Here is a 16760-nt window from a genome sequence, read left to right on the forward strand (position 1 = left end):
AAGCAGACATATTGTGTACATTTAAAGGGAGTCAAAACAGCAAGAAAACATTTGTTATACCCAAACCACCTCGCCTGGGAATTCCAGCTCTCAGCCGCCCCTCAGTTTTTTAAAAGAGGTAAAGGTGGGAGGAGAAATCCCACGATCGGGAGGGGACAGAGAGAGGAAAGCATAGCTTCCTGCGGGGGGATGTCAAGGGATGGGAGTTTTAAGGGTCAAGATGATCCGAAGAGAATTTCCCTTTAATGGCCAATCCTATTATTTCACTCTCTAGATAAGCCGCATTGAGAGTGTTTGTCTGATATTCCTCCTCACTCCTCCATAAAAAAATATTTAGAACGGAGAGTCCTTATTGGATGATACCTTTTAATGGCTAACTGAAAAGATGGTAACAAAGACATAGGCATAGAATAATGCAAAATCTGAAGAATCACATATTTATACACAACACAGCAGAGAAATAATGCAAAAGATAAGTGACGTGAAGCAGAACTATCATTATGGGAGAGGGATATACATACAGTGCGGGGGGGAAAAAAGTATTTAGTCAGCCACCAATTGTTCTCCCACTTAAAAAGATGAGAGAGGCCTGTAATTGACTTCATAGGTAGACCACAACTGTGAGAGTCAAAATGAGAAAACAAATCCAGAAAATCACCTTGTCTGATTCGGTAAGATTTATTTTTCAAATTATGGTGTAAAATAAGTATTTGGTCATTAACAAAAGTTCATCTCGATATTTTGTTATATATCCTTTGTTGGCACTGCCAGAGGTCACACGTTTTCTGTGAGGTTGGCACACACTGTTGGCGGTATGTTGGCCCATTCCTCCGTGCAGATCTCCTCTAGAGCAGTCCTCAGCCCCCCACCTCCACGTCGCAGAGACCAAGTGAAGTTCTACGTAGTCCATCTCGTCTACGATGCTATATTTTGAGTTTTACACAACCAGAAGGAAAAATGTCCTGTTCTGGAGTCAAACACAACACTGTAATGAGACCATGATAAAGGTGATATCTGTTATAGGGAGTTTCATGCAGTAATCTCCGTAGTGAAAATATGAGTCATAGTCTCTGTAAATTACATTTGGCCATTGTATTTCTGGAAAAAGAAGAAAGCCCAAGCAAAAGGTGAACAAGCACGAGGTCCGCCTGCTCATCAGCACTTGTCATTCAGTACAATAAAACCTTGTAATTCTTTTTTTTTTTTTTTCATATTCTGCCGCCCACATGTTTTGGAACTTTTTCACCAACTCTGGGGGGCAACAGTGCTTAATCATCGGAGGAGAATATGCCTTTGTGATATAAATAGTGATACAGGGTGTCACACAACATCACTATAATATTAGGACTTTAGATTTACAACACAGGAAAATTATATTAAAAGGGGTATCCCTGGCTCCATGATCCTATCCCAATATGTAGTAGATGTAATAATAATAATATTAGCAAATACCTCCAGTTAGAAATGTAGTATACTTCTTCTGATTCACTATGTCACTTACCCCATGTGCAGAGCATTGCAGTAGCTTAGGTATCCCTGGTTACGACCACTCATATAGTGACAGTTAGTTAGCTGTTTGTGGTCGTAACCATGGATACTCGCTACTGTAGTGCCCTGCACATGGGGTTAGTGACATAGCGAAGTAGAAGAACTACACTACATTTCTAATCTGCTATTATTTATTATTATTATAATTATTACACAGAGTACATATAGCGATAAGGTCTTGGAGATGGAAATGCCCCTTTAAGTACATTTTACTGTAAATTATTTATGGCCATGTAAATGCCGGCATGGTTCCAGTATCAAATGAAAAGAAAGAATCAGGAACCACGGTTTGGATATTTTCAGATGTTGGAGTGGTTTCATGCATTAAATCATTGTGTAATGAAATGTTATGCAACCCTCTAACATACTTTGTGATTCACCTGTCCTGAAAGTGTTCGGATTACACAGGTGCATGACTTGTCACAGTGTATCAGGGCTTTTTTGTATGAGCATGGCATGGATCACATGTTGGAACCACAGTGCTTTAAAAAAGCATCACAGAAAACAGAAATTGAGGAATTAAGCAAATTGGCAATAAGTCTTCCTATAAAGATATTTTGTATGCAGCTCTTACGCAGTTCTATGTGTTTATATGGTAACATAAGTAGTACCTAGAAAGTTAAGTAAATGTAAAAAAAGAAATGTAGAATTATTCTCTTTATTCATTCTTCTTGGCTTTGTGCATTCCCGACAGGCCGACTGATGACAGCAACCAGCCTCCAGGAAGAGGGGTATTGTCCATGCAGGGGCTCACCCATGGGGTCATTAGAGTGGACTCAGAAGAAAAACTATCGGTACTCACCGTACAAGACGTTGGGACAGTGATGCCTGGTGGTGAGTATAAATTAAGTAGACATTTTCCCTTAATCTTACCTAGTGTTTAAAGCACTACTCCAGCGGGGGTGCGTCAGTGCTGTAGTGGCACTCTAAATGTAAGCCCTCTGCCGATCATATACTCGCCCTTCAGCATCTTCACCGTTATTTTGGTGCCGCTACGGTCCTGTGGTGCCATTTTGTGACAGTACCTTCTGACTGGCCATACATAAGGAGCTACATCACAAGCTCTCAATACAAGTCTATGAGAGTCTGAACGAGGCCAGAACGAGGCTCTCATAGACTGGTATTGCAAAGTGTTCTCCACGAAACACTGGAGACAGGATGGGAGACCAACCAATGAAAACAGGGATGGGGACTTGCATTTAAAGAGCCACGTCAGTGGTGCAATAAAAAAAAACAGAGTGGTGCTTTGAAGTATTTGTCTGGGTATGTAGGAGCTTATATTGATGATGCCCCCTTAGGGTAGGAGTTGGACTCGTGGCACCCCCATTATTTCAGGTTGTTCTCCCATGGACCACACCACTGACTGTGCTTTCTAGGAGCAACGTACCACTTGTTGCCAAAATAGCCACAAAGAAATGTATCTACGGTACAAGAGCAATTCCTTGATTAATCCTTTACGGGAACAGTAAAATAGGCTAAAAATCTGTGACCTTTTGGCCACTAAATGGCCTTTATCAATCCAAGTATAGAAAAATAACAACATGAACCTGCCATCCCCCGATGAGCTGGTCTTCGTTTCAGCGGCACTGGGCAGGAGGTGATGTGCAGGTCTATATGCCAGGTGTACGGGTCTCGCATTCCCCCCCAGTGATCTGATACTGATGACCTATGCAAAGGAGGCACAGAAGAAGAAGGCCGGCTGCCATGTAGACCAGGGTAGTACGAATCGCAATGCTTCTCTTGCCTAAATGGTTTATTTCTGACAGTTCATGTAAAAGTAATACATTGTCTTCCTATGCGTTCATAACCCAGGGAAGACTGGATGGGGAATCTCACGAACATGCTGTTCTTCTTATGGAAAAGGTACTTACAGGGCTTTCAATGATGATTCCCTCTGGTCATCTGAGGCCAGAGACTGGGTGCGCCAAAGGGATAAAATCTACAGCTGAGCTAACCACATTGTTTCAGGCAGTCTCTCGAAAAAAAGGAAAAGTGGAACATGTGAAAGATGCCTTTACACAAGATTGCTTGCAGCTGCTCTCCGCTCCGCACTCATTTGCTGCCAGCGGGAGGACAACATCTCCTTTAGTTTTTCCTTTTGTAAATCTGAAATAACAAAACCAGAATTGTTTACCTCATTTGCTTGTAATGCTTCTTGACATACGAGACGTACAATTAAATAAACATGGCGCGTTTGTGTATCTTACTATGTATCTGTACTTATCGGTGTAAACACATACTAAATGATGTGCCTAAGAACGCAGTAGATACATGAGGGCAACGTGCCTGAACCAATAACAGCAACACTTAAACTCAGAAATATTTCTGGATTTAGTAGAACTTTGTCTTTCGCTTACATCTAGTTTTACATCTGAAATGCTCCCATACACAGAATCAGCCTAAATCGCCTAGTTCACCATTACTGCTGGACCATCTGACCATCTAACGTACGTGGTGTCCACCTGACTGTCTCCTACAGATGAACAGAGGATCAGGAGTGCTGAATTACAACGTTACACTATTTCTCGGGTCCCTTCATCAGTCACACTACCTGATGAAGGGACCTGAGGAGTCCCCAAAGCTTGCTATTTGTTACCATCTTTTTAGTTATCCATTAAAAGGTATCAACCACTGAGGAGTCTCAAATTGTCTTATTTTTCTATCTACTGGCTAACAAGGTACAAAGATAAATTTTTATTTTATCAGCATTTGATTGGGAGCTGATCTGCAGTACCTGACAACGGGCACTACACATTGTACAGAGTTGTGCTGTCCGGCTCCATAACTGTGTACATTCAGCCACTGCCGGAGCAGAGAACAGCTGCTTTAGTGGGGGTGCCGGGTGTTCGACCCCCACAGATTGTGCCCTAAGGATATTTAGTATTATAGTGGTGAAACAAGTCTTAAAGCTTTTACATATTTCCCCTTAAAAGCCCCATTAGATGGGGTGTACAGGCTTGTACAAGGCTTTGTAGGTTTTCTGTGTAAGGCTAAGCTCACATGTCCAATTGGTAGTTATTTTTGTCTGTATGTTTTAGGAATTCATGCCCAAGGCCGGGGTCACACTTGCGAGTGTGATGCGAGAAACTTGCGCATCATTATCCGACACTTGGGACTGAAGTGTGCGGCTAAATAGAAATCTAAGCAGCTGCACGCTCCATTCCGAGTGCCGGTATTGATGCGAGAGGCTCGCCGAATTTCTCGCGTCACAGTTGCAAGTGTGACCCTGGCCCAAAATGAACTTCTGATTGCTCAGCTTTTCCTTCCATTTTAAGAAATGACAAAAAATAGTCACCAGAAGGCCCCCCTGATAATCAGAGGAGACCCTCTGCTCCCATTTTTAGCAGTCAGAATTTTATACTGCCAATCGGACATGTGGGCAGAGCCATAGATAGGAGGGCTCTCTGTAGTCTCTTACCATTATCAGGAGACGTAATTAGGGGCCCCTCTATACTATCTCAGAATTTTGGTTATTATATGACTATTGTTAATAGGAAAACACATTTAAAGAAAAAGCAAAAATGCATTTGCTGTAACAGTAATTTTATGGTAACCGTCCATTCCCTCTATTTCAGCTATTATGTGCTCGGTGAAACCTGATGGGATTCCACAGCTTTGTCGGACGGATGAGATAGGAGAGCTGTGTGTGTGCGCGCTCGCTACTGGCACGTCCTACTATGGTCTGTCCGGTATGACCAAGAACACCTTTGAGGTTCGTGGCAGCTTATAATATAACGGATTGACATCACTTTTGCTCTCACGAATTTCCATATTCTGAATTACAGTTGACCTTTATTAGACATCTTGGTCCTGTGGATATAACTTTCTTCAGATCATCACAATTGGTTGACGTTTTCCCAACATTTCACGTAGAAGAAGATGGAAACTTTGCATTCTTTTCATGATTTCATTTTAGATGCTACATTAAAATGACCGCAGATGCTTTATGTGCTTTAATTTAATGTTAACTTGAATCTGCGAGTCCAAACTGCCAGTATAAACTAAACACACAGTTCATAAGGGATATAGTCACTATAAAAATTGCCCTTTTTGTGGTGTAATTACTGCCTCCGTTCTACAGAAACTGAAGTTTAATCAAGTATGATAATTAGGTTGCTTGGCGCACCCTGGGTGTTGCCAACACACTCAGTGCACCATTCCACTGATTGCTTTTCCATGCCACCGCCTTCGTCACTGATTGTCAGCACTGGTGTACCTAGAGCGAGCATTGTTTGTATAGGCCTCTAACAAGCCAGTACTGTCAATCACCAGTGATGGAGGCGGTAACATGCAGAACTAGTGGACGGAGTAGTTCAGTGTGCATTTAGGCCACACCTAGGGTGCACTTGGCATCCTAATTAGCATATTTGATTAAACATAATTTTCGGCAGAACGGAGGCAGTGATCAGGACACGAAAAGAGTGATTTTTATAGGGACTATATCCTCTACAAGGCCGTGAGTTTAAATTACATGCTCAGTTTGGGCTGACAGACTCCTTTTAAAAATAATGATAATAATGATCGTAATAACCCACTGGTGTTTATATTTTAGCATTCCTTGTCGGATAAAAAGAGATAAATAAATCTCAGACGTCTTTGTATAAAGTGCTACATATACTTTTGCTGAAAAAACAGGAATAATAACATAGAATTATAGCTAGAAGTGCCAAATACGCAACGGTTTTACAGGATTAGGAAAACTATGGCCGCTTTCTTCCAATATCTGTTTATAATCACTTTATTATATATCTATATATACAGTTGAAAGCAGGAGTTTACATACACTGTATAAAAAGACACATCTGCATGTTTTTCTCAATATCTGACATGAAATCAGAGTATCAGAGTAAACCTTTCCCTTTATAGGTCAATTAGGATTACCATAATTATTATTTGCCAAATGCCAGAGTACTGAGAGAAAGAGAGAATGTTTTAAGGCATTTATATTACTGCAAAGTCAAAAGTTTACGTACATTTCATTAGTATTTTGGTCCCATTGCCCTTAAACTGAAGGACTTGGGTCAAACATTCAGCATATCCTTTCAGAAGCTTCTCACGATAGTTGGTCGGAATTTGTGCCCATTCCTCTTGATCAGGCTGGTGTAACTGATCCAGGTTTGTAGGTCGCCTTGATCATACCTGCCTTTTCAGCTTTACCCATAAATTTTCAATAGGATTGAGGTTAGGGCTTTGTGATGGCCACTCCAAAACATTGACTTTGTTGTCCTTAAAAGTCTTTGTTACCATTTTGGCAGTATGCTTTGGGTCATTGTCCATTTGGATGACCCATTTCCACCAAAGCTTTAACTTCCTGGCTGATGTCTTGAGATGTTGCTTCAGTATTGCCACATAATCTTCTTTTCTCATGATGTCATCTATCTTGTGAACTCACACCCATATTTCACAGTTGTGATGGTGCTCTTAGGCTTCCAAGCTTCTCCCTTTATCATCCAAACGTAACAATGGTCATTATGCCCAAAACATTCAATTTTACTTTCATCAGACCACAGGACATGTCTCCAAAAATTAAGATCTTTGTTCCTGTGTGCATTTGTAAACATTAATCTTGCCTTTTTATGTTTCTTTTGGAGTAATGGCTTCTTCCTGGCAGAGTGGCCTTTCAGCCCATGTTGATACAGTACTGGTTTCACTGTGGATATTGACACAATCTTACCAGCTTCCGCCATCATCTTCACAAGCTCTTTTGCTTTTGTCCTTGGGTTTAAATGCACATGTCAGAATAAAGCACATTCATTTCTGGGACACAGAACCAGTCTCCTTCCTGAGCAGTATGGTGGCTAGACATTCCCATCTTGTTTGGACTTGCGTATAATTAGTTTGTACAGATGAATGAAGCACTTTCAGGTATCTTGAAATTGTAGCCAAGGATGAGCCAGACTTGGGCAAGTTCCACAATTCTCTTCCTGATATCTTGGCTAATTTCTTGAGACTTTCCCATGATGCTATACAAAGAAGCAATGTGTTTCAGGTGTGCATTAAAATACATCCACAGGTGTCTCTAATTACCTCAGATGTTGCCAAAACGGATGCTTCCAAACGCATGACGTCATCATATGGGCAGTCCAGAAATGTTTAAAGGCATAGTAATGTTAGTGTTTGTAAACATTTGACTTTACAGTAAGTAATAACAATGCCTTAAAACATTCTCTCTCATTATTCTGGCATTTAGCAAATATTAATAATTATTCTAATCCTTATTGATTTAAAACGGGAAAGGTTTATTCTGATTTCATGTCAGATATTGAGAAAAACATGCCGATGTGTCTTTTTATATAGTGTATGTAAACTACTTGTTTCAACTGTATATTATTATATATAGTGTATGTAAACTACTTGTTTCAACTGTATATTATTATATATAGTGTATGTAAACTACTTGTTTCAACTGTATATTATTAACATCCAGACCTATACAATATATACACCATCATACCTTGCAATATTCTATGAGGACATATAAATGAAGAAGGGCTCTGCATCAGCATCGGCTGGACGGGAGGGTGCTGACCTTGGACGTGTCACATTTTCTCAGCCTAGCCTGTAAGCGGTGTACATTAGGCAACATTTACATGCAGTTATTTGGGTCCAGGTTTTTCGTGCACATCTCTTAGTGTCAGATTGCTAACATTTGGACAAGACATAAGATGTGCACGTTCCAGCGTTCTCCCCTCTGTTTATCTGTAATCTCTTCTATTGGAAATAATGTTGTGCTGCTCGCAGTAAGTTGCACAGTGAAGGTCGTATCATGTCTGTTGAGCAGGAGACTGCTGTCAGCATGCTGAGCGCTCCCCGTTAAAGGCGTTTGTCTGTAGTGAATGTTAATAATTGAGTAGAGTGTTCTTGTGGCTCGCTTGGAAGGCAAAACCTGTGAGAATTTGCAAACTCTGTGCGGTATTTCAGTTTTAATGCTTTGCTGCAAAGTATTGCAGCCTAATATGAATTCTAATGCTGTGGAGTAAAAACAATAAAGAATAGAATAACATAATGTGTCCTCGGGGCATAGCAATGCAGATAGCCCGGATTTTTAATATACACTGCAGTCATTATAAATAGCTGCACGCAGGTCGTACGTACAAAGCTGTCTACTTTTCTTGAATTGTGTTAAGTTATGCAGCTCCATACAATTCTGTGCTCTCCCGGAAAAAAACCATAAACACTGTAAAATATGTGTGTTTTTAACATGGGAGCCAGTATACGACACACAGCTCTGATCTCTCTGATCTCTGCACCTTCTGGGTACAGAACAGCAGAGCTGTGTTTCATTACAAACACCTCTTGCAGCTTTTATCTCGCCTCAGTCAGTGGGAGGGGAGTAGAGCAAAGCGGTGTCATTACAAACACTTCTTGCAGCTTTAATCTCAGGGCACTGAGATTTGTTTTCCACAGACTTCAATGTTAAAAAAAAAAAAAAAAAAAACGGATCAAGCTGAAATCAGTTTTTAAAAAATTTGTGTCCACACAACATTTTTTTCCAATGGATTGCTGCTGGTTCCGTTCTAATGGATGATTACTGTACACGTAAACATTGCCTAAAAATAAATGAGAAATATATCACCAGAGTATAAATCATATAGAGGGGGTTTCCCATTGGGTAAGTTATGAGGTTGTGATTGGTATCTCATCTTATCATGCTGTTTTTATAGGTTTTTCCAATGACAAGCTCAGGAGCACCAATAAGTGAATATCCATTCATAAGGACTGGCCTTCTCGGATTTATTGGACCAGCTGGGCTGGTCTTTGTTGTGGGAAAGATGGATGGCCTGATGGTTGTGAGTGGACGGAGACACAATGCTGATGACATAGTAGCAACAGCACTAGCAGTGGAACCAATGAAATTCGTCTACAGAGGAAGGTTTGTAAAAATGACCCAAAAGTATTGTTTTCAGATAGGTATTTAAAGAAGTTTACCACCCCTATTACTTTATTTTTGGCTACGGCAAAAGGATACTATAAACATTTTTTAACAGCAGCTACTCGTCTACCCATTCCCCTTGACACTCCTCTGTCCTGCTTGCCAAGTCCTCCTCCAGTCTCCTCTCCTTCTCATCTGGGATTGTCAGTGCATGGCCCTTGGGAAAGTGATTAGATGCAGCAGTCACCCGCCAACAATACCAGAGGCGAAGGAGAAGATCCTGATGGTATGTCCTGCCACCGGGATGTTGGCGCAGCAGAAGATCCTATCCATTTCAATAAGCATGAGATTAGGTCCTCTTCTTCAGATAAATGAGGAGCCTAAAATGGATTTAAACAGGCTATAAAGATACTCCAGGTAAAAAGTAAAAAAATACATCTATTGCCTCGAGTGGGAAGTCTCACCTATGTGGTCTCCAGCAATAATAGGATCCATCGTAATCTTCTGGACACCAATACTTCAGCCTACCTTTATACTCAGGTACTAGACAGTGGTTTTGTCCTGCCCGGAAGCCTGTTGAGAAAATGTCTCATGCATGGTTAGGTCATGACATTCTCTGCATATAAGTCTACAGGAGAAGCCTACCAGAAGATACGTGTGAATCCCTCACTGTTCAGCCCATTCATCAGAGTATCACGTGAAAATTTAAGTTCCTCTATGGACTTCTGCATCTTTAATGTGAAATTTCCTATAAAATCAAGTTCCTGACATATTGAGAAAGAAAGAAATTTAATTTTAATACATACGGTACTTCTTATATGTGTTAAATCTTAAAATGGGGCCACCTACATAATTGTCTACTAGTACTTGTTCCCAGTTCTTTGGCTAAAGAAGCCAGTCACCTCTTCACTCGGTTTCTTCAATATGTCTGCAGTCTCCCAGCTCTGATCAGTTTCATATTTTATATATAATTGTGTAGTGCAATTCATTAAAAATTAGCTTTTGTAAATGTTTTATTGTGGGCTGATTTCATACCGTAAATCATTAGTATTCCGGGCAGTCGATGTGGTTGGTATAATTCCCTTTGATAGTTAAGCCATTTACAAGCCTTTCACAATACCTTAGAGAAAAAGACAATTTTATGCAAACCATGTCACTATCTTTCTTGTCTTAAAGGCTTTTTAGAATTCACATCAAACTATTATAGTTATAGCCTCAGAGGACATCAATGGCCTAACAGGGTGTATACCGAAAGCCAATTCTCTGTGATTTTACAATAATGTGATAATGAATTTCTAAACATGTCCCAATAAAAGCTCAAATAGTCTAGAAAATGTCTAGGGCTGTAACGATAATAGTTGTTTTTGCCGCAATGTAGATTAATTCCTCATCTGGTATCTTCTTCAAGAAAAAAAGTTTTCAGCTTTGAGGAGACATGGCAAAAGAAAGTAAAGTTTTGAGCTGTTCTGAGAGAATTTGGTTTGTGTAGATAAAATGTAGATGGTAAAAACTAATATACTATTATTTATTTTATTTATAATATAATCCCACATGCACACAAGAAGTGTAGCACAATGCCACGCAGTCTCCATTCTGTATGAAGCCATAATATAAGGTCCAGAGTAATGCCCTTTTTGGACACTGTATTATGAAGTCATTGTCCTCTAGAGCAGACCTTGGGCCTCGTCTGGCTGTCCCAGTCAGGCCGGTGGACCAAGACAGCTGAGGGGGCTGAAAACAGTGGCCCACAAACCAAACCATGCCCACTGCTTCCGCCCGCATCTCAATGTCATCGCTATCTGCATCCTCAAGATGCAGGTAGTGATGAATTCATTGGTTGAGGACTGAGCCACCACTTCCTTCTACCCCCAATCATTGTGTACAACTGAGAAAGCAGACGCGATTAAGTCACTACATTGCATCTGCCACCACTATGTTTAACTGTAGGCATCATGCATTTAGAAAAATGAATTTAGAAAAATACAGTCATTTTTTTTCCATGCCTTTTAAGAGCTCTGTCATCGATATGGCTGTAATTGTTGCTTAAGTCCCTTTTATGTACTACGTTAAATAAAAACACTTTTCTTTTATCTTTTTGGTGGATTGTCTTACGCCATTCTTGCATGTTTACAAGAAAAATGCATTGTTCCTACAGAGAAACATGTGGGTGAAGTGACCTCATGTGGGGCTCCATGAGTGCTGCTGGTGTTGGGGAGCCACATTTTATTTATGGTATAATGAATTCACAGATGTACTGCTCTATATTGAAAGAGAAGATGCTACGATCACTCTGTGACCTTGGTGGAGGTGCACTTTTCCAACATGACAATGATCCAAAACATACACCTAAGGCCACGGTTGTGTTTCTGAAGAAGAGCAGGCTGAAAGTGATTCAGTGACCAAGTGTCTCCTGATCTGAACCAGACCGAACACCTCTGGGGAATTCTGAACAGACAAGTTGTCATCACTCGCCATCCGGCACCCAGGCTCTAAAACAAGTCGTTCTTGAAGAATGGAAAAAGACAGATGTTGTAATATGTCGCCAACTTGTTCATTCCGTGCCTAGAAGACTTCCCCTGCCGAATCTTTAAAGCTTATTTTCTTCGAAACACCAGAAAATTTCCGAGAAAACTATACGTGGCTGGAATTGTGCAGCCGGGCTCTGATTCATGCTCCAAGCGGTCTGGGCAGCATGAACCAGGTGTCACCTTTACGCTATTACAAAGTTAGCAATATCTTTTCTTTTGCGGAAATGTTCTTTTTGCTTTACTCCTATGTAATTTGTGTTTCATATCAATTTCTCATGATTTTTAAAGTCTTTGCTATAGGATGATGTAAGAACCCATGAAAAATCAGAAATCATGATAACAAAGTAGATTGAAAACAGACCTGCAGCAGTTATGTGCCCGTCATGTATCTGTCCATCCATCCCGTGATCTTACGGCTCTGCACATTGCTGCAGGATGTGCACTTTGGCTTCTCTCCAAGGTTACATAATAATTCCAATTACTTGCTTTGGATTTGTAGCTCGCCATGTTCATGACTAAACAATCATTTCCTGAGTATATGATTGTTTAGTCCTGAGTATATGATTTTCCTGAGTATTTCGGGGTCTTGCAGGGTATTTAATGACATGATGTGCAGTTTATTTTATTGACACAAACATGACATAAAGTGAATTGCTGCTTTTCTGGGTGTAGAAGTGATCAGATTTCCTGAGTGCTGTTGACAGCTCACACGGCTGCAGGCTTTACCCTGCTGATAATTAAAAGAGAAAACTCATCCCAGCCCATGTCTGTCATGTTCGGGCTACGTGCTGTGACCATGTCTGATATCTGCACATACAAATGTGTCTGTAGTGTCTTCATCATTCATTGCTACAAAATATTATATTGATATTTAAAGGGGTATTCCCATCTCCAAAATCCTTTCCCAATATGTAGTAGGTGTAATAATAATAATATTAGCAAATACCGCCAATTAGAAATGTATGATTCTATAATCAACACGTATAAATTTTATTCACATAAATACAAAAACGGAAGGTAAAACTAACCAATAATACTAGTGATGAGGAACAGGTGCAGTAGTCTTAGGCTCAGTAGCCAATAACCCATAAACATTACTCTGCCATATCCCTTTCCAGTCCACCCATATTGCAGGATGCCCGTAAAGTGCAAGTCTAACTAGATGACATGCCGCATGTTATGCTTAACCATGTGTGTGGTCTCCTGCTGGAGGTGTCAAACAGATAGCCCCGATGCGCGTTTCGCGTTTTGAGCTTCCTCGGGGGGCTTGTCAGCCTAAGACTACTGCATTCCCCCCTACCCTATTAGTATTGGCATTGTGTCTTGCCCTATTTAACTAAATATTTATCTTATATGCTGTTTTTGTTGGCACCTTTACACATGTAATGTGTGTGTCTTCATGCAGTTGGTGTCTTTCAGTCATCTACCTGTTCCTCATCACTAGTATTATTGGTTAGTTTTACCTTCCGTTTTTGTATTTATGTGAATAAAATTTATACGTTTCATATAAAATTGTTGTTGTCATGAATATTTATGGGGCATTGTGCTCTTGGTTGATTATAGGATCATGTATATGTGGGAGTTTTACCCCCTTTTTCCCTTGGTGGAGTGCAATGGGCACTTTCTGTAGAAGGGATTGCTACATTAATAAATACATCCGCAAGGTCGGTTTTTGTAATCAATTAGAAATGTAGTATAGTTTTTCTGATTTACTATGTCTATTTCCTCATGTGGTCATAGCCATGAATACCTAAGGTCCTGCAATGCCTGCACGTGAGGAAAGAGACAACGAATGAGAAAAACTATGCTACATTTCTAACTGGAGGTATTTGCTAATATTATTATTATTACACTTACTACATATTGGGATAGGATTTTGGAGATGGAAATACCCCTTTAAGTCCTTGAAATCTAGATGTATTCTTTGGTGTCCTCGTGTGGATCAGGTGCTAATCTGTGGATGAATCTGGTGAAACATTTTTGCAAAGTAACGTATACCAACCAGTAGACCGTTTCTGCCTTCATCAGTACATGAGATAACTTAAATTCAGGGTGCGGAGTCTGATTAAAGAGACCTAACTCGGTTTGGAGACTTCTTTTTCAAGGCAGTGCTCCGTGGTATCAGAGTAACTCATACCAGCCAAACCAGAGACTCATACATGGCATTACATTCCTATGGAGCATTGCCTTGAAAATATGGATTCACACTGAGTTGGGTCTCTAAAAAGAGCTTGTAGCTCCCCTGAGCTGTGCAAAAATTTTTCACCTGAACTTGGTATTTAAAAAAAAACACAATTTTCCTGAAATTGTGTGCCCTTTTTTTCTCCACACATGTCTTTGATCATTGTGGCCGAGTTTCTTTTTAACCTTTTAACCTCATTGGTCTACAGGACTTGTTTCCAAAGTGCATCAAGCTTGTTTGGATGTCCTTTTGCATAAAAAGAGAGGAAGCACCATCAGCCACCTCCTCTACATGGATGACATCAAGCTGTAAGCGAAAAATGAAAGAAACATCAACTCACTGATCCAGCTGACAAGGATCTACAGCGAAGACATCGGGATGTCCTTCGGGCTGGAGAAGTGCGGCCGGTTGGTAATAAAGAGCGGCAAGGTAGTCAAGACTGATGGAGTAGAATTACCAGCAGGGCACATAGCAGATGTACAGACATGATACGAGCACCTTGGCATCCCACAGGGATACAGTAACCATGATGAGGAGGCAAGGAAAGCGGCAACGTCCAAATACCATCAAAAGGTATGACAGGTCCTGAAGAGCCAGCTCAATGGGAAGAATAAAATCCACGTCATCAATACATATGCTCTGCCAGTTATCAGATACCCTGCTGGCATAGTATGCTGGCCAAAAGAAGAGATGGAAGCTGCGGTTGTGACGACAAAAGCTCCTCATAATGCATGGAGATCTCCACACTAAGTCTAACACCTAAAGATTGTATAGCAACAGAAAAGAGAGTTGTCAAGGCTTGATAAACATCCAAGCCGTCATCATGAATGAAACAAGGAGTATCCAGGAATACATCAGAAAAATGGCACCAAAAGATGAGATGTTGAGAGAAAGCCTAAGGCAGCAACAACAACAGATCTGGAAGAACAGGAACATGAAGCACCATGGCAAGACAAGCCGCTGCATGGGATGTACTATCGACGGATAATGAAGGTGGCTGACATGGAGAAATCCTACCAATGGCTGGAGAAAGCTGGACTCCGAGACAGCAAAGAGGCACTAATCATAGCCGCACAAGTGCAAACCCTAATTACCAGATCCATAGAAGCAGGGATCTACCACACAAAACAAGACCCAAGGTGCAAACATCCAGTAATGAAATACTGACAGTGCTCCACAGAAGGGTGAACTTATATCTCCTTTATTCCACCTTTAGTTGCGACGTTTCGATCCAACAGGATCTTTATCAAAACCCAAGGTGCAGACTATGCAAAGAAACCTCAAAAACGGTCAAACAGATTGTGGTAGGATGCAAAATACAAGCAGAAACAGCGTATACCGAACGCCACAAACAAGTAGCTGGAATTGTATACAGGAACATCTGCACAGCATATGGGCTAAGTCACCCTAAGTCCAGGTGGGAGACCCCAGAAAAAGTGGTGAAGAATGAAAGGGCTAAAATCCTGTGGGGCTTCAAGATCCAGAAGGATCAGCAGATGTTGGCTAATGAACCAGACAAGGATCAGAAGACAGCAATGATAGATGTGGCAGTGCCAAGAGGCAGCAACATCAGAAAGAAGGAATATGAGGCAGTGGAAAAATACCAAGGCCTCAAAGGAGAACTGGAGAACATGTGGAAGGTGAAGGCAACAGTGATTCCAGTGGTGATAGGAGCACTTGGAGCAGTGACCCCTAAATTGGGAAAATGGCTACAACAGATCCCAGGAGCAACATCTGCGCTCTCTGTCTAGAAAAGCGCAATGCTGGGAACAACTAAGATTCTGCGCAGAACCCTAAATCTCCAAGGCCTCTGGTAGAGGACCCGAGAAGGAGAAATGAAAAAAGTCAACCCCCATTGGGGGGGGGAGGGGGTGAAAAGGAAATATATATTTATATATATTTTTTGTTGCCTAAAATACAAAGGACATGAGTCATCTTTAATACATTTAAGCCTTTTAGAGATAATTTCATCTTCAACTTGCTTAACTGTTCACAATAACCATAATTTTGACCAGGGTGCCCAAACTTTTACATGCCACTATAGTCGCTAGACCTGGTGCTCACGCATCAAGCTGGCAGACATCCACAAGCCACAGGTTTGGGATTTCTGCTATGGTGTATAGCCACTAAAATAAAATATGCTCTTAAAAAAAATGTGGTCTATGGGTTCTTAGTTTTATTCCTTTATTTGATCTGCAAGAATGAAGCAAGATAATTTGAAATAAATCACAAAATAATGACTGTTGTGGTGATGATCATCCTGAACTAATGGGGTTTTCTTAATGCAATGCGTCTTATGGATATTATTGATACTTACTTTTTGCATTGTTTGTGCTCAATCCTGTATGAAGTTGTTTTCATGTGTATATTAGTACTAGAAAATGATGTCGTTGCTACCTCTGCCCTTTACATTTCCAATTGTTGCCTCCAACATTCCTTTAAGCGACTTGTACGTCATATAACTTTGGCGCTTGTTATCTTTTTGCAGGATAGCAGTCTTTTCCGTGAATGTCCTGCATGATGAGAGGATAGTTATTGTTGCAGAGCAGCGGCCGGACTCCACAGAAGAGGATAGCTTCCAATGGATGAGCCGAGTCCTACAGGTAAAGACTTTATTCTGCAAGTGGTG

At 40.7% G+C, this 16760-nt stretch overlaps 1 protein-coding gene across 4 annotated transcripts in view; it reads left to right on the plus strand.

Moving 5' to 3' along the window:
• The window catches only part of DIP2C (disco interacting protein 2 homolog C), a 492724-nt gene that overhangs the window by 388117 nt on the left and 87847 nt on the right, over positions 1-16760 (plus strand). For all 4 annotated transcript variants that reach the window (XM_069729709.1, XM_069729707.1, XM_069729706.1 and 1 more), the window contains 4 exons: positions 2243-2382; positions 5124-5260; positions 9213-9421; positions 16620-16734. In XM_069729709.1, the coding sequence (XP_069585810.1) occupies positions 2243-2382; positions 5124-5260; positions 9213-9421; positions 16620-16734 (601 nt within the window). The remainder of the gene's footprint in view (positions 1-2242; positions 2383-5123; positions 5261-9212; positions 9422-16619; positions 16735-16760) is intronic.

The sequence above is a fragment of the Ranitomeya imitator genome, chromosome 6 (genome assembly GCF_032444005.1).
Source record: "Ranitomeya imitator isolate aRanImi1 chromosome 6, aRanImi1.pri, whole genome shotgun sequence".
Taxonomy (NCBI): Eukaryota; Metazoa; Chordata; class Amphibia; order Anura; family Dendrobatidae; genus Ranitomeya; species Ranitomeya imitator.